General features: G+C 33.0%; 1 protein-coding gene across 1 annotated transcript in view; it reads right to left on the bottom strand.

Moving 5' to 3' along the window:
- MED8 (mediator complex subunit 8) overlaps positions 1–25,834 on the bottom strand; it is a 151,414-nt gene that overhangs the window by 34,217 nt on the left and 91,363 nt on the right. The window contains exons 4-5 of the mRNA XM_090414747.1: positions 11,223–11,363; positions 4,082–4,166 (exon numbers count right to left, since the gene is read on the bottom strand). Coding sequence (XP_090270873.1) covers positions 4,082–4,166; positions 11,223–11,363 — 226 coding nt within the window. The remainder of the gene's footprint in view (positions 1–4,081; positions 4,167–11,222; positions 11,364–25,834) is intronic.

The following is a 25,834-nucleotide window of genomic DNA, read 5'->3' as shown; positions in this document are numbered from 1 at the left end:
CTTAATAAATCTCCTTGAAAACAAGGAGATTCTAGATGTCTAGAGTAATTACTTTTAAAGACTTAAACGAGACAGCCAGTGAAAGAATAGTAATATATAATGTTCAAGAGAAATGGACACAGGTGTACATATCAATACCTGAAGCAAAAAAAAAGGTATTAAAAGCCTGAAAGGCAGCTGAGGTAGATGATATTCGATCAGAAATGCTTAAATATGAAAGTATAAAAGTTTTACAGTGGCTACACTGACTGAATGGGTCTGGTTAGATTCCATATGATTGGAGTAGAGATGTCATAGTTCTCACCTATAAAAAAAAGGAGAACAAAGCTGAATATGAGAATAGTAGAGGACTTTCTCTACTAAGTGTTCCAGGTAAGGTTTTATGAAAGCAAGCATAGTTGAGAAAAGGCTGAGAAAAATTGTGGAAGAGAAGCTTGGAAAAGCTGAGTTCAGGCAAATAGAGGTTGTTAATATCAGATTTTCACTTCATGAAAAACAGTTGTGAAATCATGGGAATATAATATCTGTATTTAAGTTTTGTAAATCTGAAAAAGGGCATGAAACAAAGTGCCCATATAGGCTTTTCAAAATGCTACAATTGTATGGGCTAAATGAAACATTATACAGAGCAATACATAGTCTATATTTAAGTTGCAAGTTAGCAACTAGAATTGAAGGACATACAGGAAAATGGTTTGATGTAAAATCAGCTGCAAGACAAAGGCATACGTCTTCTCTTATTCAATATCTATAAGAATCATATTATGAAAGAAAGTAGCATTAAACCTGATATTAGAATTTGGGATATCAGATTTAGCTAGCCTTTATGCAGATGTTATAGTACAAAATATATCCAGTGCAAGTTACTGGGATTGCCTAACTGAATTTAATAACAGCTATAACAAATTTGGCATGAAAATAATTAAAAGACCAAAACTATGAAAATAGAAAGGAATAGAAAAAACTTCAAGTGAATTTTCAAAACCCACCAAACAAATAAAATATTTCATTATCATTTTTACGGCTATTTTGCCTACTTTTGTTTAGGAGTGCCCCTTTTTTTAATGACATTGGCTTTTTACTCAAGAATTCTTAGGGCATTGCAGATGTATTTTAGAGACAAATATATGTAGCATAATAGAAGTAAATTCACACATACCTTTTCTTGGATGTTGTTGTTGTTGTCTGTCTTCTTTCTGTGGTGTGCATACTTCTGCTTATGGTGTTGAAAGGGGAGTGGGACTTAAGCAATGTGGGAGAATTAATTTGAAAAAAACCCGTTTTTTTTTTTATATAATATATATTATTTCTAAGGGTGGGTGGAGTGCTTTTTTTGCAGGGTGGGAAAAGATGAAAAAGGGGGCTGAAAATAGAGACTGTTTTTTTTAGAGGAAGGGTTTATGGGAAGAGGGAGCTGAGGAGAGGCTTGACGGGGTGCGAGCCATTTCGACTGTGTGGGTTGTCATCTGAACTCATGGAGGGAGTGGATGCTATGTCGTGTCGGCTTGGTGTTTATGCCTTTGAAGTGTTTGTGTTATCGCCTATTGGTCGGAGTTGTGACCTAATTTTTATGTTGTGGAGCTTCCAACACTCAGAGAATAAACAAAGGAGAAATTTTTCAGCTATTTAGGCACAGTTTTTAGTAAAGATGGCAAATTAAATATGAAAATAGACAACAGAATAAGCAAAGCTGGTATGGTGGGGAGTCAATTAATTTATATGGAATAAGAGTGAAATTAGCCAAAACATTAAACTAGTATTGTACAAGACAGTGTTCAAAACCAGTTACAGTTATGAATCTGTTTAGAAATAAAGTAGTTGATCAAAGATTAGAGACCACGGATATGAGAGTTCTCAGAAAAATTTGGTGCCTGAACAGATGACATCAATTGCAGAATGATATAAAAAATATTAAGGAACTTAATATTTAAAGCTATAATCTTGCAAGAGTCTGCCAAGACAAAGGACTGACAGAAAGCAGGAAACAAATTGAAACCTAGAAAAGGCATCCCCTCCCATGCACAAGCAGATAATGACAGTACTCAAGAAACATGACACCGAGCAACAAAAGGGATCAGCATTAAATAGACTGGTGAAAGGCTGTTGAACCACTCTAACTATGACTGTAAATGACTACAGCCTTTTCTCTCTCTGGTGAGTAAAAGCCTTAACAAGGACCAACAGGCAACAGCATGGCTGATACATAATAGCAGTTGCAAACAGCATCTGTTCCTTATGTTAGAGGCAGCTGAGCAAATCACTGTGCATATTACCAGCACTGGAATGAGTGCCAATATGCTGACTAAAATGAAAGCAGAGAGGAAACGTGCAACACGCCAGCTCAGACATAGCCCGGATAACAAGTCAGCATACCCAACTGAGTGATTGGATTAGATTGTTATGCCAGCTACTGAAAGAAGTGCACGAGCAAAACTAGCAAGAGATGCTGTTAGTAGGAACATGGAATGTCCGTACTTTATGGGCTCCTGGAAGGCTTGACTTGCTTGGCAAGGAGATAGAGCAATACCAATGTGACAAACTTGGATTAGCAAAGATGTGCTGGAGAGGGTCAGGGAGAGATGAAAGAAGGAAATTATGAAGCAGGGATTGGATTCCCTCTCAGTAAAAGAGGAAAAGTAGTTACTAGAATACAAACCAGTAAATGAAAGAATAATAATGACGAGATTTGCAGTGAGACATTTAGCATAACAGTGGGCCATGCCTATTCACCCACCTTCAGAAAGTACTGAAAGTGGGTGAATAGACATATTCTATAGATTATAAACATATGCTATAGATTCTATAGCAATTTTGAAGTAATCTTAAAATCCGTACCAATGATAGATATACTGACTATTGGAGGAGAGTGGAATGCCAAGACTGGGAGAAACAATGAAGGATGGAAAAGAATAATGGCAAATATAGATATAGAGAAAGCTATATAACAGGAGAAAGAATGTCTGAGTTTGCTTTGATGCACGACATGGCATTCACTTGATGTCAGAACAAAGAACATGCTAGACATGATTGATACTCGTAAGCAAGAGAAGGGCCACATCAAGTGCAACAGTGTCAAATGTTTCAAGAAGCAAACATGAAATTGGACCATAGCTAAGTGATCGAAAATATAAAGTTCAAACTCAGATAAGAGATGAAAAGCACAGTTTCACATTCACAGAGATATAAGGACACTGAGTGAGGAAATCACAAGGGAAGTGTACAGGAAAGTGCTCAAGGAAGAAGTAAAATCCTGGAAAATATGAACAAAGTGGTGTCTACAATCAAGAGAGAGAAATGGAAGAAACAGTCTCAGTCAGTAGATCTCAGAAGAGACATTAACACTATAACTTCTCAAATTTCAAGAAAAAAAAGAACATTAAAGATTAGGAGAGAGATTTCTGTAGAAATAGAAGAGCCATATAGATTTTTTTGGCACTGATATTGTATCGGTACACTTAAGATATAGGTAGACTGATACAATAAGAAGTGTCTTTTGAAGACTGAATTATAAAATCTAATGATATTAAAGTCATGACAGATAAGATTAGGTTTGAAGGAAACTTGTTGATAGCAAGTTGGAAATGATTTACAGTTTGGAATATGACAATGATAAACTATATTAATATCACAAATTTTTTTACACACTAAGAATCACAGTATTAGAATCATAAGTAATCTTTAACACTTGTATTTTATGATATACTTTTGTATGCATGTGATGATCCTATCTTGTTAGCATCAAATTTCAAAACAAAGAAAATGTTGAGACTTTCTAATTTTGTTTGATAATGTATTCTTTCCAGGGAAAATTATTTAAAGTTAGAGAAATATCAGTTATTTTGTTCTTTTCCTGTTAAATGTATACCAAGCTGCAGTAGGAATAGATAGCTTGCAACAAATGCACTAACCTAATAGTTATGCATAACAAATTTATTACCACATCTTCAATTTTTTTTAAACGATTTCACAATAGAAAGTGACTATTAAATCAGTGTGGAGAATTTTGTGCTAAACAATAAAATTGGTTGAAGTTTATTAAGTGTAATAATATGTATATTTTTTATAAAATATAAAAACCTACCAGACTCACTTTCCCAATCCTCTCGATTACTTTTTACATAGTCCACTATGCTATTTGCAATTTTATTCATACTGGCAATTTGTTTCTGAAAAACATATCAATCAGTTTAATGAAACTGTATGAGGATGATAAATAGTCAATTACATTTTTAGAAATATGATTAAATTACATGTGGTATCATATAAAATAATTTCAATTTTTAGTATAACTTGTTCATTACTATGTAAAAAGTCTAGTGCAAGTGAACCGACTCAACTCTGGTGATTTAAGTATCAAATAAAAATTTGCTGTTTTAAGGATACTTGTGACATAAGACTGAATGATAAATGCACGTAAACACAAGAAAGATATTTAATTAACCAAATATTTCGGTCTGGAAATAGCAGACCATCTTCAGTGGTATTACAAGAACAGTTTTAAAAAATACAAGCTAGAATACTAACAATAGATTGTTAAAAATAGAACATGCCGCATGATGTTATATCACTAAGTATTAAGTATAAAATGGAGCATTTTGAAGTAGACATGATTGGGAAAAAAAAAAAAATTAATGAGTAATCTTGATTAGACTTTCCCAGATTTTTGATATAGATATACAGTCATTACAATTCAGGTTGGGACGATGGAGTAAGGCCTCCACGCTTTCCTTGAACAAATGCTCGAACCTATATCGAGCCCAGTGGTTAGCGTATCCGCTCTCCAGCCTTTTGGCTGGAGAGCGGATACGCTAACCACTGGCCAACCAGGCTGGCATTAATAATAATAAAATTTAATAATAGAGAAAAGAAGAGAATACAATTTAGAAATGCATAATACATTTATTGACTTTGAAAAAGCATTTCACAAAGTTAAAAGAAGCATTTTATTTAACATATTAAGAAAGATAAATTCCAAATAATATTCCAAAAGTTATAAGTATACATCAAAATAATCAAATACAAATAAGATTAAATCATGAGCTATCATATATGAGAGAGAAAAACCAAGGAGTCTGACTGGGATGTTCCCTTTCAGCAACTCTTTTTAATATTTATCTAAAAGAAATAATAATAAAATGGCATAGAAATTTCCATCAAGGCATTAAACTTTCTCCTAATGTGAATTTAAACCCTCTCCTTTTTTGCCGATGACTAAATAATAATTACAAATTCTGAAGATAACTTACAGAAAGGTATTTTAAATTTAAATGAATAGCTAAAGATTATGGAATAATAATATCAACAGAAAAATCAAAAACAATGGCCTTTAAAGGATAAGATCCAGCAAGAACTAAAATAGTAATAGATAACAAGAAAATTCATTTAACTACCTAGGATGTATGATTACATATGAAAATGAAAAAGATATAAACCCAAAAACTGCAAAATATTTAAAAATAACAGTTGTAATTAATTCTATATTAAAACCAAACCTAGTACAAAAACAAATCACATCATCATCATCATACATATCAAGGATTTAGGCCTAGTATGGCCTGTTCCGGCCTTAGAAGTCATCGTTGAATCGTTTAAGAGAACGTCCTGGTTTTCTTTTTCCTAATGGCTTGTACTTTAAGGCTTGTTTTGGTAATCTTTCTGTTTCCATTCTTTGAACATGTTCCATCCATCTATGTTTATATTTTTTAATTTTTTCAATTACTGGTTCTTGGTTTAATTCTTTCATAATATCTTCGTTTCTTTTGTGATCAAATAGGGTATACTTTGCAGTTTTTCTCATAAACTTCATTTCTGCTGTTGTTAATCTTTGTTTGTCTTTTTGTTTTATTGTCCAGATTTCGCTTCCATACATTAAGACCGATAGGGCTAATGTATTGTATACTTTTAGCCTGGTTTGTTTTTGAACTAGGTTTAGTTTAAATATAGAGTTAATTACTCCTGTTATTTTTAAATATTTTGCAATTTTTATGTTTATATCTTTTTCATTTTCATAAGTGATCATACATCCTAGGTAGTTAAATGAATTCACCTGTTCTAAGATCTTGTTATCTAATACTATTTTAGTTCTTGCTGGATCTTGTCCTTTAAAGGCCATAGTTTTTGATTTTTCCGTTGATATTATCATACCATAATCTTTGGATATCTCATTTAGATTTAAAATAGCTTTCTGTAAGTTATCTTCAGAATTTGTAATTATTATTTGGTTGTCTGCAAAGAGGAGAGTGTTTAAGCTAACTGTAGGTGAAAGTTTAATTCCTTGATGTAAATTTTTACTCCATTTTATTATTATTTCATTTAAGTAGATATTAAAAAGAGTTGCTGAGAGGGGATATCCCTGTCGGACCCCTTGGTTTATCTCTCTTGTATATGATAGCTCATGATTTAATCTTATTTGTATTTGATTATTTTCATATATACTTGTGACAGCTTTTAGGATATTATTTGGTATTTGTCTTTCTTTTAATATGTTAAATAATATGTTTCTTTTAACTTTGTCAAATGCTTTTTCAAAGTCAATAAATGCAATATGTGTTTCTAAATTATATTCTCTTCTTTTCTCTATTATTAATTTTAGGCAGAAGGCTGGGTCTATACATGATCGTCCTTTTCTAAATCCATTTTGTACCTCTAGAATAAAGTTTTTGGAATATTTCATTAGTTTGTTATTTAAGATTCTGCTGTATATTTTGTAACATGCATTTAGTATACTGATACCTCTATAGTTTTTAGGGTCATCTCTATTACCTTTCTTAAAGATAGGAATCACAATTGCTTTTTTCCATTCTATTGGGGGGGATACCAGTTGAGTAAATTTTATTTAAAAATTTATTATTTTTATTTAAAAATAATAATAAAAATAATAAAATAATAATAATTATTTTATTATTTTTATTTAAAAATAATAAAATAATTATATAATAAAATAATAATTATATAATTTTTAAATAATTATTATTTAAAAATTATATTTTTAAATAATAAAAATATAATTTTTATTATTTAAAAATAATAAAAATAATAAAAAATAAAATATTATTTTTTATTATTTTTATTTAAAAATAATAAAAAAAAATAATAATAAATTATTATTTTTTATTTAAAAATTTAAATAAAAAATAATAATAAAAATATAATAATAATAATAAATTTATATTTATTATTTTATTTAAAAATAATAAATATAAATAATAATAATCCTTTGAATCTTGTTCCTGCGTATTTATATAGTTCTGAACCTAGCTTATCTTCTCCAGGTGATTTTCCGTTTCTTGTTTCTTTCAGGCTGATTTCTAATTCTTCTTCAGTTATTTCCTTTTCATTTTCGTTAATTGTTTGCCAGTTGTCTTTTTTAAATTATTTGTCTGTCCACGGTTCTGTATAGTAATTTAGAAATTCTTCTAATTTCAATTCAGTGTTTAATTTTATGTTTTCTTTGGTATCTGCATTTAGGTGTTTCAAAATCTTATATACATTGAGTCTTATTTTATATAAATTATGTTCTAAATTAGAAACAAATTTATTCCATGATTCTCTATGTCTTTTTCTGACTTCTCTTTTAGCTATGGTTCTTATTGTTTTATATTCTATTTCATCTTCTAATCTTTTACTGCTTAACCATTTGTGATAGACTTCTTTTTTCTTTTTGATTATTTCTTTGATTGTATCATCCCAGATCTTCAGTTTTTTCTTTTATTGAATTTTTTGGTCTTTCCTAAGCTTTCATTTGCTGCTGCATTTAGTATCCTTTTTATATTAAGCCATTCTATTTCTATTTCTTCATTTTGTTTTATTTTATCTAGATACTGGTTAATTCTTTGTTCATATAGCCATTGTACATTTGTGTCATTCAATAGTCTAGTTTTATAAACAAATGTTTCAATTTTTCTTTCTGTTCTTGTTACTTGTAGCCATTTAGGTGGTAATCTTAATTTTATTTTAACAAGGAAGTGGTCACTGCTTATTTCATATCCTCTGTGAACTCTAATATCTAGTGAAAATTTTGATGTCTTTTCATTTAATATGAAGTAATCTAATATTGATTTCCATCCTCTTGCTGCCCAAGTATATTTATGTATGTCTTTATGTTTATAGAAGGAATTCATTATTTTTAGGTTATTATAAACTACAAAGTCAATCAATTTTTTACCATTTCTGTTTAGAGTGTGTTCTTCATGTATTCCTATATTATTATTAATTTTTGTGTTTCCAATTCTTGCATTTAAGTCTCCTGCTAAAATTATGTAATCATTTTTATTTATTTTATTATATATGTTTTGTAGCTGATTATAAAAATCAATATTATCCTGTTCTCTTCCTTCTTCTGGGGCATATAAACCAATTATTGTTAAATAGCCTCTAACTATTTTTATTCTAGCCTCTAACTATTTTTATTCTAGCTTCTATTATTCTTTCATTCCATAATTTATAATGTTTTAACTGTTTTGAAAGGGAATTATGAATCCAAATCATGACTCCTGCTTGTGCTCTTTGGTCTCTGTCGACTCCACTGTATATCACATTAAAATTTTCAGTTCTCATAGTTCCTTTTAATTTCTTTTTTGTTTCAGTGATTACTGCTATTTTAAAATTTCTTTCATTTAATAACTGGTCTAATTCTATTTCTTTATATGCTATTCCTCTTGCATTCCAGTTTGCTATGTGTATTATATTTTGTCGTTTCCATTTTCGTTTTCCCTTTTCCATTCCAGGGTCGTTTCCCATAAATTCAATCCGATTATCTTTTTCTGTCAGTTTACAAGTATGGTTATGTTCTCCATGTCAGGGGACTAGCCTGACGATGGAATAGTTCAGTGGTAGGGCTGCTACCTTAAGGCTTCTGAACTCGCCTTCTTCCGAATTTAAAAACAAATCACAACTAAAAGTATACAATACGTTAGTCCTACCAGTCCTATTTTATGGAAGTGAAATCTGGACAATAAAAAAAAATGACAAACAAAGATTAATAACAGCTGAAATGAAGTTTATGAGAAAAACTGCAAAGTATACTCTATTTGATCACAAAAGAAATGAAGAAATTATGAAAGAATTAAACCAGAAATCAGTAATAGAAAAAAATTAAAAAATATAAACACAAATGGATGGAACACGTTGAAAGAATGAAAACAGAAAGATTACCAAAACAAGCCTTAAATTACAAACCATTAGGAAAAAAGAAAACCAGGACATCTTCTTAAGAGATTCAACGACGACTTCTAACCAGAACAGGCCACTCTAGGCCTAAATCCTTGATAGGCATGATGATGAATCAGTCTTTCTTGCAGGTAAGAAGACAGACCTGAGTTTTAATAGCATTGAAATTCATTACGTTGTCTTCATCTGATTTGAGAATGGTGAAGAGATTAATATAGGACAGATCAGATTTTATGCTCACAGAAGTTGTTTTTCTGTAAGTTGTGGTGGTTTGTTTGCTGCAAGGTTTGTCAAGTGAGAAGGAGGAATGTAAATACAAATTTACATTCCTTGATGAGGGCAGAACCTTGTGGGATCCCAGCATTAATTGCATAGTTAGAAGATAGGGAACTAGCAGCAATCACATGCAATGTGTGTCTAGTGAGAAAACTGACGACTCAGTTGCAGAAGTCAAGGGACAGACTAAATGATGAAAGGTGACTTAATACACCCCTGTTCCACACCCAATTGAAAGCTTAGGAGATATCTAGTGCATATACTTGGAATTTGGCAAACTTTTCCATGGTGGTTATCCAGAGGTGTGTGAGACAGATGAGCAGATCTCCTGATGGAGCAGATAATCTGCAATTTAGGTAATTAGATTGTGTGATATCAATCTTTGTGATTAGTAGTCAAAAACGGCAGCATAGTTGTCAGAAGTAAAAATAAAAGGGTTAAAGGCAGCAAATGAAGGCCAAAAAGTGAAGTAAGGAAATCTTGAACAACAGCAGATTGAAAAGCAGGGATTCCAGGATGGATAACCTTTGGTAATGGATATCAGATTTCACAAAAGCACCCATTCCTCCCTGTTTCCTGGAATGCATCATGCAAGATTTAGTTGGGATAACTGTAAAAAAAAAAAAAAAAAAAGATAAAAATAATATTTTTATTATTTTATCAATTTTTATTGTATTTTTATATATATATATATATATATATATATATATATATATATTTTTTTTTTTTTACATCCATAGTCGAAATGCTAATATTTGTATGACACTCTTTCATGGAAGAGTTGATTCAGGAACTTAAATAGCAGAGGTGTACAGCGAGGACAGAGTTACATGCTTGTGCATAATTCCACACAGGAAATGCTCAGACTCCAGACCAAGTGTAACTTCAGATAGTGTCCCCTGCACAATACTCTACTCTGACTCCTTCCAAGCATGATCTGGAAGAGTACACAGCAGTAGGATTATATCTACCGCTGTGTAGGTATAATCCTATGCCACCTAATTGGGAGACCAAGCTTCCATAAAAGCATTGGTCTAGCTTGCACTGATAGACCTCAATAAAGGTTGAAACTGGTCTGGATAGTGACCCTTCCCATAATGCACAGATTACACACATCCAAAAGAGGGTGCACTTTGCATTATGAGACACTAAGGAAATTACGATAAATAGTCATCCTCTATACACAGGTAGTCCAGTAGTGAAGTGCAAACTTTGTTTGCTTACATTTGGTTAAAATATTAAATAAGAATATAATTATCATATTTATTTTGTTGATGTGTCACACTGAGTCAATGCCATTAAATAGTTTATGCGAATATTGTTGAATCTCTGTTTATATACAGATCAGTAGAAATTTCTTAATTAAATATATTTATGGCAACATGCTTTTTGCCTTACTAACAGATGCATTAAAATTAATTAAGTTTCTTTTTTTATTTTAACTGATAAGAGAATCAAGAGGAGAGAAATAATCAGAACTTAAACCTGACTTAAAATTAGTCTAAAAAGTTAGTTAACCTAAAAGATTCTCAAATAAAAACAGAAAATCTAATTGGTGGAGAAATGTGAATTTTTTGATTCTTCTTCATCCCAAAAAAAAAATAAATTTACTACTTCTAATGCTAAATAAATGCATTTATACCACACACCCATCTTTGTATTACCGTTTAAAAGAAAACAAAATGAACTGTAAGGAAGTCCACTAAGCAAATATATTTCCCACCATAAGCTATAAATCTTAATTTAGAAATATAGAATATTTATCTTAAAAAATTCACCTGGGCAGCATCAACAGACATTTGATTAGCTTTAGCTAATAGCTGTTGTTCCTTACTTTCAAACTCAGGGTCTGGTTTAGTTCGAAGATGATCAGGAACAATTTCATGATTAAAGGCTTGCACTCTGTTTTCTGTCAATCTCTGAAAAAGATGAATACTCATAACCAAAAAAAAAGAAAAGATTGCTGTATTCACATTTCATTTAAATTTAATTAATAAGCTAATTAAATATTTTTTTTTCTAAAACTTCGTTTGCAAAACTTATAGCCAATCAGTGCTATAAAGGGTCAAGAAACAACCTATTGATATGTTTTTTGAACTCAGGTTATATGAAAAAGACTGTAGAAAGTATTCTTGTCTAATTCTTTATCCAAGTGTAAGCAAACAAAGTTTGCACATGAAGTGTCTTCCTAACTGGGTTACTTGTATATAGAGGCCAACGACTTCACATCAATTGCCTTAGTATCACATTACACAAAGTACACTCCCTTTTGAATGTGTATAATGCTATGCATTATGGAAAGGGCCACAACACATTATAGCCCAGTTGTGATACTTCATACACAATACTTTGTTTGCTCATGTTTGGGTAAATGATTAAAACAATATAATTTCTTGTTTATTATTATTTATACATTATATGTTGTCTTTGCAATCTTTACAATACTCATCGAGCATTTAACAGCAAGAAGAAAGCCATATTTAACAAATTCAGAAAAAAAAAAGTTAAGTAATAGAGGCTAATGAATTTACATCAATTGCCTTAGTATCCCATAATACAAAGCATACATCCTTTCGAATGTGTATAATGCTATGCATTATGGGATACAAAGGCAACTGATGTGAAGTCATTGGCCTCTAATATACAAGTAGTCCAGTTGTGAAGATACTGCATGCACAAACTTTGTTTACAGTTGGATAAAAAATTAAACGAGAATATAATTTCTTGTCAAGCTGAATTTATGGAAAAGATTGTTTCAGCATTAAGAGGTAGAAGACATGAAAGAGGAGAAGTTGGTTTAGTATGTTTGGAGACAGATAGTGAATGTATGCTGACCAGCAGCTACTTGTATGTTTATGAAATTGATGAAATTGTGTCAGTCAGTTCAGTGGAAGTTAAATAGAATGGGAGAGGAAAGATTAGCAAAACAAGTGTTTTCTACCAGGTTGGCAGGAAAAACACCCAGAGGAAGACCAAGATATAGGTTTGATACAGTAAAAAGTTCTGTAGAAAAAGAAATATAAGATCTAATAATGTTGGAGTCTTGACAGATAGCAAATTGATATGGAGGAAAATTGTTAATAAGAAGTTAGTAATGATGTAAGTTCTTCATATAGTGCTATCATAATATCCTGTACACCCCTTGAGGGCACATGTCAGGAATTTGATGATGATGATGATGATAATATATCTGGCTGACCATTAACTCAAGATGGAATTTTAGTATTATCTAATGTTCACAATTTTGCTGCTTCTCCTAAGAACTTGCTATTGAACTTCTTTTTTTTTTTTTCTCTCATTCATTTTGCAGGCTGTGGTTGTAAAAGACAAAAGAATATTGCATGAAGATTTCCTATATTCTCTGTGATAATTTTACTTACTGATCTTTCTTCTGATCCCTTTGCCAGCCAGATTAATAAACTCGATCTCATTGACAGTGTCTCTGTTTGGGATGACAATTTAAAGAAAAAACAATACTTTCCATGTGCCAATCAGTGCTATAAAGGGTCAAGAAACAACCTATTGATATGTTTTTTGAACTCAGGTTATATGAAAAAGACTGTAGAAAGTATTCTTGTCTAATTCTTTATCCAAGTGTAAGCAAACAAAGTTTGCACATGAAGTGTCTTCCTAACTGGGTTACTTGTATATAGAGGCCAACGACTTCACATCAATTGCCTTAGTATCACATTACACAAAGTACACTCCCTTTTGAATGTGTATAATGCTATGCATTATGGAAAGGGCCACAACACATTATAGCCCAGTTGTGATACTTCATACACAATACTTTGTTTGCTCATGTTTGGGTAAATGATTAAAACAATATAATTTCTTGTTTATTATTATTTATACATTATATGTTGTCTTTGCAATCTTTACAATACTCATCGAGCATTTAACAGCAAGAAGAAAGCCATATTTAACAAATTCAGAAAAAAAAAAGTTAAGTAATAGAGGCTAATGAATTTACATCAATTGCCTTAGTATCCCATAATACAAAGCATACATCCTTTCGAATGTGTATAATGCTATGCATTATGGGATACAAAGGCAACTGATGTGAAGTCATTGGCCTCTAATATACAAGTAGTCCAGTTGTGAAGATACTGCATGCACAAACTTTGTTTACAGTTGGATAAAAAATTAAACGAGAATATAATTTCTTGTCAAGCTGAATTTATGGAAAAGATTGTTTCAGCATTAAGAGGTAGAAGACATGAAAGAGGAGAAGTTGGTTTAGTATGTTTGGAGACAGATAGTGAATGTATGCTGACCAGCAGCTACTTGTATGTTTATGAAATTGATGAAATTGTGTCAGTCAGTTCAGTGGAAGTTAAATAGAATGGGAGAGGAAAGATTAGCAAAACAAGTGTTTTCTACCAGGTTGGCAGGAAAAACACCCAGAGGAAGACCAAGATATAGGTTTGATACAGTAAAAAGTTCTGTAGAAAAAGAAATATAAGATCTAATAATGTTGGAGTCTTGACAGATAGCAAATTGATATGGAGGAAAATTGTTAATAAGAAGTTAGTAATGATGTAAGTTCTTCATATAGTGCTATCATAATATCCTGTACACCCCTTGAGGGCACATGTCAGGAATTTGATGATGATGATGATGATAATATATCTGGCTGACCATTAACTCAAGATGGAATTTTAGTATTATCTAATGTTCACAATTTTGCTGCTTCTCCTAAGAACTTGCTATTGAACTTCTTTTTTTTTTTTCCTCTCATTCATTTTGCAGGCTGTGGTTGTAAAAGACAAAAGAATATTGCATGAAGATTTCCTATATTCTCTGTGATAATTTTACTTACTGATCTTTCTTCTGATCCCTTTGCCAGCCAGATTAATAAACTCGATCTCATTGACAGAGTCTCTGTTTGGGATGACAATTTAAAGAAAAAACAATACTTTCCATGTGCATCCCTCAAGATTACGTGGTCTTCCCAAGATTCACAAACGTTGTATTCTTTTAAAGCCTGTTGTTGATTGTATTGGCTGTGCTACATAATTTATTAGAGCAGCCTAATATTTAGAGGTACCTGTGACATAATTAAAATTAATAACTTAACACATATAAAACCAATAAAGTAATAACTTTAATGAATTAAAGGTACAAATATTTCGTACTGAAAGTAACAGTGCAGAACAAACAGTTAAAAGAATGGAATACAAAGTACAGAACAATCGGTGGATTACCAGATAAAATTGTTGCTGTGTGCCTGAAGATTAATATTAATAAAATATTATTAAATAATTCCTAAAAACTATTTCACTGATGGTTGCATAAGATTAAAATCTCCCCAACTTTTGGGAGAGAGAGAGAGTTATTTCGATTCAAATTCAGCCAATGTAAAAGGGCTTTGCAACTTTCTGTAAATACGCGATGCAGGTTTAAATTCATATTTAAACCTGCATCTGTGGAGAAGACAAGCTTTATCCCACTGGATATTATGTTTAGTGTCAATACTATGTTGTGCTAGACCAGACATGAGGTTTCATGTATTCGATATAATACTGATGTTCCTTCATTCTTTTTTCCACAGAACGGCCTGTTTGTCCAAAGTATAATAAATTATTGTATCTGGTAAACACCAGCTAATGATAGAGGTGCCAGTTTGTCTTTTGTAGATAGCAACGAGTGAGAAATTTTGTTGATAGGAAAATGTGGGAATAAGATGATACTTCTTCAAAATTCTGCCAATAGGTTCTGAGATGCCTGAAATATCAGGGATTGAAACTCTGCAGTCTGTTGACTACCACTTACCACATTCCTACAACAGAAAAATAGCCTTCACCCACGCATTCAGTTCACCATGGAAAAAGAAAAGGCTGGTCGTTTACCATTCTTGGACATCCTCCTTACACGCACATTCTCTGGTACTTTGTCAACAAGCATCTATCGAAAACCTACCTGTAATGGCAGATTCATTCATCAAAAGTCTGCTCATCACACCTCTCAAAAAAATCAGTGTTATCAAATCTTTAATTAATAGAGCACATAAAGTGTGCTCCTCCCCCTTAAGCTTACAACAAGAACTTTTCACTATAAAAAAAGTTAATAGAATCTAATGTTACATGGGTTCTAGCAGAGAACACTGCAGGACCGATATTTTATTATTTTTGTTGTGCTGTTAAATGTACCATAGCTGGTATATTGTTTTCTACTATTCAGATAGGATCTGAACCAGTCATTTGTAACTCCTCTAATGCCATATCTAGACATTTTCAGTAGTAGTAGGTCATGATGAGCACAGTCAAATGCCTTAGATATATCAAGAAAAATAGCCTGCTGCTGCATACATTCCTCTATTTATTCCACTGTAAACTGTTCTATGGAACTCCAATAGCATTTTTTCAGTATTGTAACTGGATCTAAACCCATGTTGATTAGATGCATAAAAGGATATGGTATTTATAAAAATAAACACAAGCTGTTTTCATGAGTTTTATTCAACATAATTATTCAACAATAGCTATTTAATTGTTTTTTTTATTAGGATTTCAATAAATTTAGAGATTGTGGACAGTATAGATATTGGTCTATAATTTTTGATTTCATTTCTGTTACATCCTTTAAATAGGAATAGCTGAAGCAATCTTTAAGTGTTCTATAAAATTTCCGTGTTCAAAAGATTTATTAATAATATATGTTAAGAACTTTAACTTATGCTTAATGATAACATTTAGCTTTTTGAAATTCATATGGTCACATCCCATTTTTATCTTTTTTCTGATTACTACACTCTTTACCTCGTTTTCGTTAATTTCGTATAGATACATGGAATTCCAAAGAAGCCGACTCACATACTTGATCCTCTCTGTAGGATCAAAATCACAACTACCATAGTTTGTAAAGTGGTTGTTCATAAGTACATCGGTCACATAATTTCCCTCTGGGAATTCATGTGTTTTCTGTTTTGTATAACCAACTGCCATGTTAACCAACCATCATTTTTTACTTTTATCATTCATACAAGAAAGAAAGAAATTTCATTAAGAGATAATGTTCTTTTGCCTGCTTTATTTTTTCCTTTAAGTATCCAGCAAAATTTTTATAGTCATGTTCAAACATTAGATTGTAGAGATTCTTCCTACGCTTATAGAGCTTTTCTTTCATCCTTATCATATTTTTTATGTTATATGTTTTATATGTTCACACTGCTACCCAGCATGTGTGAACATTCTTTTTCACAGTAACTGTTTTGTGATTTACTGTCTGCATATTTAATCATTTTAATAAATTCCTCATATAACTCATTTTAATCTAATATATCATTTTGAGGCAGTTGATAAATAATTTTTTTTATGTAATTCTCAAATTTATTATAATTGGTGCCAATTTCAATTTTTTTATGATGACCTATACAGCTCATGTCAACACTATTAGGTAATGATAGATTCAAAAGTACAGAATGATGATCTGTTATTTTGCTAAAATAGATTGGAGAGAATAACCTCATAGGCCATAGATGGCGAACCTATAGCACACGTGCTAGAGGTGCCATGTCCGAGAATTTTTCTGGCACATCAACGATTTACAAACGTTTTACACAAAAGAAACTAACCAACAAACACAAAGCCTAATGTAAGAACGAGGCCCAGCAGCTGAAAACTACAACTGATGTTAAGAACCTCTAGCCAATGGTTGAGGGGCATAATGACATGACTCAGCTGATAGAAACAACTGTGTTTAGTCACCAAAACTTTTCATTATTTAAAAGCTTATTAATTAACTCAAGTTTATTATCTTTAATATTGTTAGCACATGAAAAGTCACCAGCTGCAACTCTGTCAAAATGCATGGCTTCTAAACATATGATATTAAGAGTAACATGTAGGTCATATCTGTCGGGCTTTCTTCCTACAGTGGTCTGTGAACAAATACAATTTTTCTTTGCATCAGTCGACTCATTGTAGATCAAGGTTTCTCAACCACTGGGCCCTGGCATCAATTATACCAGGCTGCGAGAGGTTCTCCTGAAATTTGCCATTTCAGTTTTCTAAGCATTTTCATGAATAAATATTTTATAGTGGAAACATTCTGAGGAGAATAATATTCATGAATGTATCAAAAAGCCAGACCAAGAATGCCTAAATAACATCTATGTAGGAAATGTCAGTGACAAAGTCGTATATTTTTAAACATGGAAGTATTCATAAGTGATCAGGAATTTTCAGACATCGAAATCTTTCAACATTCGGAAGTTCATTGGCTGTCCTGTGGTGAAGTTTTCGAGAGATGATATGAACTCCAAAAGGAAGTTGAGCTGTTTCTAATTGCTATAATAAGAAAAGTGACCTGTCCCATTATTTCCAGGATAAGAAATGGGCAACCAGACTGGCATATCTCAGTGATATATTTTCTTATATAAACAAGTTGAATTTAAAACTTCAAGTTCCAGATACAACAAAATTTAATGCTTTGAACAAGATCGAATCATTCAAAAAGAAACTCAAACTCTGGTTTAATATGATTGCTGAAAAAAATAATGAAATGTTTCAGTCGTAGTCAGATTATATTATGGAAGCAGGTGATTTTTCACAGAATTCAGTTTCAGATATTATTGCAGCCCACTTGATGATGTTGTCATTTGAAAAGTTTTATCCCAAACATGAGGATCCCTGGAGACAAAATATGTGAACCCTTCAATAAATGAATTATCATTGGAAAGGACTGAAAAGTACTTTTAATTCTATGAGTAATTTGAAATTCTGGATAAGAATGAAAAATGAATATCCAAATTTACACGAAACATCAATGAGATTTCTTCTTTGTTTGCCACCACATATCTTTGTGAAACTGCATTTTCTGTCATGACTGTGCTTATAACAAAACAAAGGAACCACCTGCAACTTTCTGACTGTTTCTGTTTGGCTAATCACTTCAATTCATCTAAGAATTAATAAGCTAACAGACAGAAAACAGCAACAAAAGTCTCACTAGCATAAATAAAACTTTCAAAATCTGTTGTAGTAAAAAAAAAAGGCAGCAAAGGTTGGTCGATTGGTAGAGCCTCTGCTACTAATGGCTCACATAAAAAGTTAAGCAAGTTTGAGCATGGTTAGTAGTTAGAAGGGTTTCAATCATTCAATGCTGTTGGCATACTCTTCCTCGATGAGTCTTTGGACTCCCAGGAGGTGTCACATAATAATAATAATAATAAAAGAAACTAAGTTTAACTTTTTCAATAACTTATAATTGCTGAGCTAAAGTGCTGCATTTTTAAATTCACAATATTAATTAGTGTTGGAACTAGTGTTTTGAATTGAGAGATTCATACATTTTTATTTATTAAATTACATACTTTGCATATATAAATATTTGGTGTGTGTATATGATAATACCGTATTTATTCGAATATAATTCTCACTTTTTTCCACCCATAATTACAGCTAAAAATTTGTGGTGTGAGATATATGCAGGGATTTTTTGAAATCCAAACAGCATCATCTTCTTTCCCATTATTCCAAGCAAAAATTACCAGTTTGTGGTAGAATTTTATTTGAAGTTATCCTTTGTGATCTGTCATAATGACATCGAGAATTTCAAATGCAATAAAACAAACACTTACTTCGTGTAACTGAAAAATTAGACAATAGTTTTAGTTATATACTGTGTTTCTGTTGCAACATATGGTTTTGCTCGAGTCTATACAGCATAGTTTCTGTGAGAGGGAACATGTGATTCATTAGTTAGCACCATTTTTATTCCAGCTGTCTCTAACTGCACTATTTGTTAAGAAATATATTACAGAGTAATATATTTCTCGACAAATGACTACAAAATCCTCTGAACCTTATTCAGGAATACAATAAAACTACTTGTTTTTCTTGCATCTGCAGTATAATTGCTGTTAGGGAGGGACGTGAACATGTTTAAACATTTTTTGTGTGCGAGGTATATGCAAAAAAATTATATATTTAGTTTAATCCTTTATCCAAGTGTACGCAAACAAAGTTTGCACCTCAAGTATCTTCAGAACTGGGGAAACTCATGGCAAAGGTGGTATAAGTTCTCATCACTTGCCTTAGTACCTCCCACAATGCAAAGCACATCTCCTTGCAGACATGTATAATGCTATGCATTAAGGGAAGGGCCGCCACCCAGACTGGTTTCGACCTTTATTGAGGTCTTATCAGTGGGAGCCAGATCCAATGGTGGTGATACCAAGGTGGAAATAACGGAGAAGTAATATTTATCTGAAGATACTTCAGGTGCAAACTTTGTTTGCTTACACTTGGATAAAGGATTAAATTAAATATATATCGTATTTGCTGGAGTATAAGACGTGCTTATTTCTTTGAAAATAGGTCTGAAAAACAGGGTGCGTCTTATATGCCGATACTCAGTTTTTTATTATTTTCATTTCTGGAAATTTTCTCTGTTCCGAGTTACGCGATTTCTTTATTGCTTCCTTGCAGCATGTGTGAGAGCATTCCAGTTACATGGAGCAGTGTTTCTCAAACTTCAGACATCAGCATTCATATGATTGGTGCAGTATTAACAAAAGATCGTGCTACTAAATGACAAAGACAAGCTGACAGTTCAGTTGAAATACTAATTCTCTTCAACTGAATTCTTTATATAATATCTGAAACACGTTTTTGTTTTAACACGTTCACTCAAACAAAACCATATGCTGCACCAGTAACATATGATTTTACTTGAGTTATACAGCATTTTCTGTGGGAGGGGGACATGCGATTCATTAGTTAGTGCCATTTTTATTCTAGTTGTCTCTAATTGTACAGTTTGTGGAGAAACATATTACAGTTTTTATAATGATCTCTATGCAACTAAGTGCCAAGTTTCAGAACCTATCATTCCAAAACCAAGCAATATACCAGATGTACTTCCAGAAGAAATAGAACAAGCCCTTAAGAAAATGAGTAAAGGTAAAGCCTCAGGACTTGATCATGTTAAGGCTGAAGAAATCCAACAAGGTGGACCAATTATTTTCAAAGCCTTGGCTGCCAGATTCACGTGGTACTTCAAAGAAAGAAAGATTCCAGAGGAATGGAAAATCTCAAAAATCATACTTCTATTCAAAAAAGGGAACAAGGAAAACATAAAAAACTATCGTATCCAATCTGTCTACTCTCTCACATATATAAGATCATGAACAGAGTAATACTGAACAGAATCCAAAACACTCTAGAAGACAACTCCAGCAGAGAGCAGGCAGGATTTAGAAGAGGCTTCTCCACAATAGATCGTATCCAGTTCATTTCACAACTAACAGAAAAATGCAGAGAATACCGAATCCCTCTATGTTCCCTCTTTATTGATTTTTAAAAAAGCATTTGATACCATAGAACACAATGCAGTCATCAGTGCCTTACTAGAAATAAATGTGGACCCTACATTCATATGATAAAAGAAATTAATAAAAATCAGACCACACAAATAACACTATTTGATCAACCTATAAATATAGATATAAAGAGAGGGGTCCGCAAAGGCGATGTGATCTCCCCAAATCTATTTACCAGCACTTTAGAATACATTCTGAAAAAAATAGACCTAAATGGAGGAATAAGCATAGATAGTGAAAAGCTACAAATTCTTATGTTTGCTGATGATCTAGTACTGATATCCCACAACCCAAAAGACCTAGAAGAAATGGGTGAAAAAGTATACACAAACAGCAGAAAGACAGGCTTAGAAATGAATCTAGAAAAAACAAAATGGATCAAAAACATCTATACAAGTGACAGTCACCTATGTATTGATAACATCCCTATAGAACAAGTTGACTCACACAAGTACTTAGGACATACAATAAAAATGAATAATGATTTATCTGAAGAACTAGCAAAAAGAAAGCTGCATGGCTATCATTCAACAGACTAAAAGAAACACTTACTGATCCAAATCTTGACATCTCTCCGAAGGCAAAACTATTTAATAGTGATATTCTACCATCACTCACATATGGATCAGAAACGTGGAACACGACAAGAAAAGAAGAAGAGACTCTCAGAATAACTCAGCATGCAATAGAACGCAGGATTTGTAACATCAGCGGAACGGAACATGTTAGAAACACGGAACTAAGAAAGAGATCAGGCATAAAAGATGTGGTAACTGCAGTATATGAAAGCAAGATGAGATGGGTAGGTCAATAGCCAGACTCAACGATAACAGATGGACATACAGAATACTCAACTGGCAACCAAGAATAAAGAGAAAACTAAGAAGACCATGGGTCTTCCTGGTTTTCTCTTTATTCTTGGTTGCCAGTTGAAAAAATGATTGAACCTACAAGATGGGAAGATCCACTAATGAAATCTATGGGTATAACATGGAAGAGAGAGGCTCAAGATCGAGATCATTGGAGGCATCTTTGTGACCTGCACTCATTGAGATATCCTGAGTGAAATACAGGTCCATCAAGGTAAACAAGTTCACTCAAACAAACCATATGTTGCTGGTACAACATATGGCTTTGCTTGTCATACAGCATTTTTCTGTGGGAGGGGGACATGAGATTCATTAGTTAGTGCCGTTTTTATCCCAGTTGTCTCTAATTGCACTGTTTGTTGGGAAACATATAGCACAGCCTGCAGATGTCTCTGTACTTTATTCAGTGATACAATAGGAACGTTTTACGATCTTGAACTTTACGGATACATTGAATTTTATTCTATGCGTTAATGATGCATAGCTGAAAATTGCCACGGACCCCCTGAAGACCTTTCACGTACCCCCTGGGGTACATGTAACACTTTGAGAAACACTGACGTAGAGTTCAGTGGATTCGCATGCGCTGTCATCGATGACCACAGCTGTGTCCTGTTCGTTTAAACTTACCAATTGTTGTTGCAGTTGTGAACGGCGATAAATTTCTGCCATTAAATTTTCTCCAAATTTCTCGGCAAATTATGGCTGAAAAACATCGGCATTGTTACAATATTGCATACAAGCTACGTGTCATTGCTTATGCTAAAGAACATGGAAACAGCTGCAGAGTGGCATTTCAGACCACCCCCAACTGAGAAAATGATAAGAACTTAGCAGAATCAGGAAGAGGATTTAAAAAAAAAACTCGCAGTAAACATAACCTACAAAGCCGAACTGCAAAATGACCAGAACTTGAGACAGAACTGAATATTTGGATTTTAGACCACAGAAAAGCAGGATTTTCAGTGTCTACAAAAATGATTAATCATCAAGCGAAAGCAATAGCCACTAACAGATGGATCGCCAACTTTACTGGATCAACATCATGGTGTTCAAGATTCATGAAGAGAAACCAGCTATGTATGCGGATTAAAAAAAATATCACAAAAGATGCCAGCTGAATATGAAGAAAAAATGATTGAATTTCATCGATTCGTCATTAACGCAAGGAAACGTGAAAATTTTGAACTTGCGCAAATAGGAAACATGGACGAGGTTCCGTTGACTTTTGATGTGCCCTCAAACAAAGTAGATTCCAAGGACACTAAAAGTGTTACTATTAAAACTTCGGGGCACGAAAAATTTACTACACGGTTGTTTTATCCTGCTGTGCTGATGGGACAAAATTGCCGCCACTATTGATTTTTAAAAGGAAGATGCTACCAAAGAAAAACTGCTTAAAGGAGTGTTTGTACAAGTTCACGCAAAACGCTGGATGAATGGAGGAGGAATGAAGTTATGGATAGATAAAATTTGGCCTTGGCACCTTGCTGAAGAAGCCTGCCATGCTAGTATGGGATCAGTTTCGTTCTCACACAACAGATGATGTTACAAATAAACTCAAGGAATTGAAAACTCAGCTGTAATTCCAGGAGGTCTAACTAGTCAGCTTCAACCTTTAGATGTCTATTTATTAATAAACCATTTAAGGGATTTATGAAGGAGAAGTGGAACAGCTGGATGCAGTCTTCAGATTTTGAGGTTATGCCATCAGGAAGAAGCTTAGCATTTTGCAAGTTTGTGAGTGGGTCAAAGCTTCATGGGATGCTGTGAAAACTGAGACAGTGGTTAAATCATTTAAGAAGTGTGGAATTAGTAATGCACTGGATGGTACAGAGGGCAATTTGTTGTATGAGGACTCAGATTCTGATTTAGAAGATGTTTCAAGTGTCTCTTCATTTAGCTCTGGAGATGAATTTCTGGGTTTTGACGATTAAAAGGTGGGTACTCTTTCCTAATTAGATTAGGTATTTGTTGAAAGTAGACCTACTTATTACTTTATATTTGAAATACTGTAAATTCATTATAATATTCAGTGATCAATTTTTTTCCTAAAAAATGTATACGAAAAAGGGGTGTGTCCTCTACACTGGCAAATACGGTAATTTTTAGTCTAACCAAGTGAAAAAAACTTCCAACATCTTTCTCTTACCCAGAGTAATCTAATAAGGTGTGACACCTTTTGGCAACTTGTATAGGTAAATATGACTTCTCCATTACTTCCACCTTGGTATCACCACCACTGGGTCTGGCTCCCACTAATGAGAACTCAATAAAGGTCGAAACCGGTCTGGGTAGTGGCCCTCCCCTTAATGCATAGCATTATACATGTCTGCAAGATGTGCTTTGCATTATGGAAGATACTAAGGCAAGTGATGAGAACTTATACCACCTTTATCACGAGTTGCCCCAGTCCTGAAGATACTTCAGGCACAAACTTTGTTTGCTTACACTTGGTTAAAGGATTAACACCAAATATATAATTTATAGTCTAACCAAGTGAAAAAAACTTCCAACATCTTTCTCTAATCCAGAGTATATTCAAAACTTTTTGATGTCTTTTTTGTAAAGTAAAATCAGGGGTGTGAGTTATACACGAGGGCAAGTTATATTCGAGTAAATATGGTAAGTGTTTTGCCGACAAGTTGACATCCTTCTGCTGCTTCCCCTGCTCGTTATGGTGAGTTACAATGCATAAATATTTTTCTCACTACTTTTTTTTTTTTTTCAAATCAACATCATTAAAATCAATTTAATAATACAATAATCAATTTTACACTGAACAATATAAATTTCTGGTAATCAGAATGGGATGTCAATGAAAATTAGTACAAATTAATTTAATGATGTTGACCTGAATAAAAGTTGAGCAGCTCTCAGATGTGAACTGTAGACTAAAATACACAAAGATTATTGAAGAAAAAATAAAAGAGTTTGAGAACAGGAATCAAACCTTGGAGATTCAGTGGCAAACTCTGAAGAAAACATTGATTGATTCTGCAAGAGAGGCATGTGGTGAGGTCGTCTGTAAGGATAAAAAAAATCAGAACTCCCTGGTGGGCACAGGAAGTTAAAGAGGCAGTGAAGGAAAAGAAGAAAGCATATCAAAAGTTCCTGCAAATAAGTCAGCTTATGCTCTTAGAGAATATAGAGACAAATGCAAGAATGCTAAACACTGGGTAAAACTAGCTAAACAAAAGTCATGGGAGGACTTTGGCAAGAATATAGAAAATAAATATCAAGAAGGTGGCAAAATATTCTGGAGGTTGTTGAAAAAGCTTAGGAATGGAGGAAAGAGTGCTGTAAAAGGAGTTAGAGATGATAAAGGTGACATGGAAACATGAGAAAAAGATATCCTTGAAGTATGGAGTAATTACCTTGAAAAACTGCTAAATGAAACAAGCAGTGATGACAGCACAGTGGTAAAAAACACTGACCAGGCATGCAGTCAGGAATACATATCTATACTTGAAGTAGAAAAAGCCATCAAAGGCTTGAAATGTGGAAAGGTAGCAGGAGTAGATGATATTCGACCAGAAATGCTGAAGTATGGTGGTATAAGAGTATTACAGTGGCTGCACTGCATAGTTCAGAAAGCCTGGACAGAGGGACGAATTCCCGATCATTGGAGTAGAGCTCTCATAATACCCATATATAAAAAGGGAAATAAAACTGAATGTGAGAATTACAGAGGTATTTCCCTACTGAGTGTTCCTGGCAAGATCTATGCAAGTATACTTGAGAAACGGTTGAGAAGAATTGTGGAAGAAAAGCTTGATGAAGAACAAGCTGGATTCAGGCCAAATAGAGGCTGTCAAGATCAGATCTTCACTTTACGACAAATAGTCGCAAAAGCATGGGAATATAACAAAGATCTGTATTTAAGTTTTGTCGATTTGGAAAAGGCATATGACAAGGTGCCAAGAGAGAAGCTATTCAATACGCTGCAGTTATATGGTGTCAATGGGGCATTATATCAAGCAATACTTAGTCTTTATTTGAGTTGTAAGTCAGCAGTTAGAATTGAAGGAAGTACAGGAAGATGGTTTAATGTTAAATCTGGTGTGAGACAAGGATGTATATTATCCCCTCTGTTATTCATTATCTATATGGATCACATTATGAAGGAAAGTGGTATTAAACATGATATATCAAAATTGGAGATGTTAATGTCAGCTCTTTGCTTTATGCAGAT

The sequence above is a fragment of the Typopeltis vanoorti genome, chromosome 25 (assembly GCF_054136105.1).
Source record: "Typopeltis vanoorti isolate ZY-2024b chromosome 25, IOZ_Tvanoo_1.0, whole genome shotgun sequence".
Classification (NCBI taxonomy): Eukaryota; Metazoa; Arthropoda; class Arachnida; order Uropygi; family Thelyphonidae; genus Typopeltis; species Typopeltis vanoorti.
The sequence above is the reverse complement of the archived record's forward strand: the minus strand, read 5'-3'. Positions and strand labels throughout refer to the sequence as shown.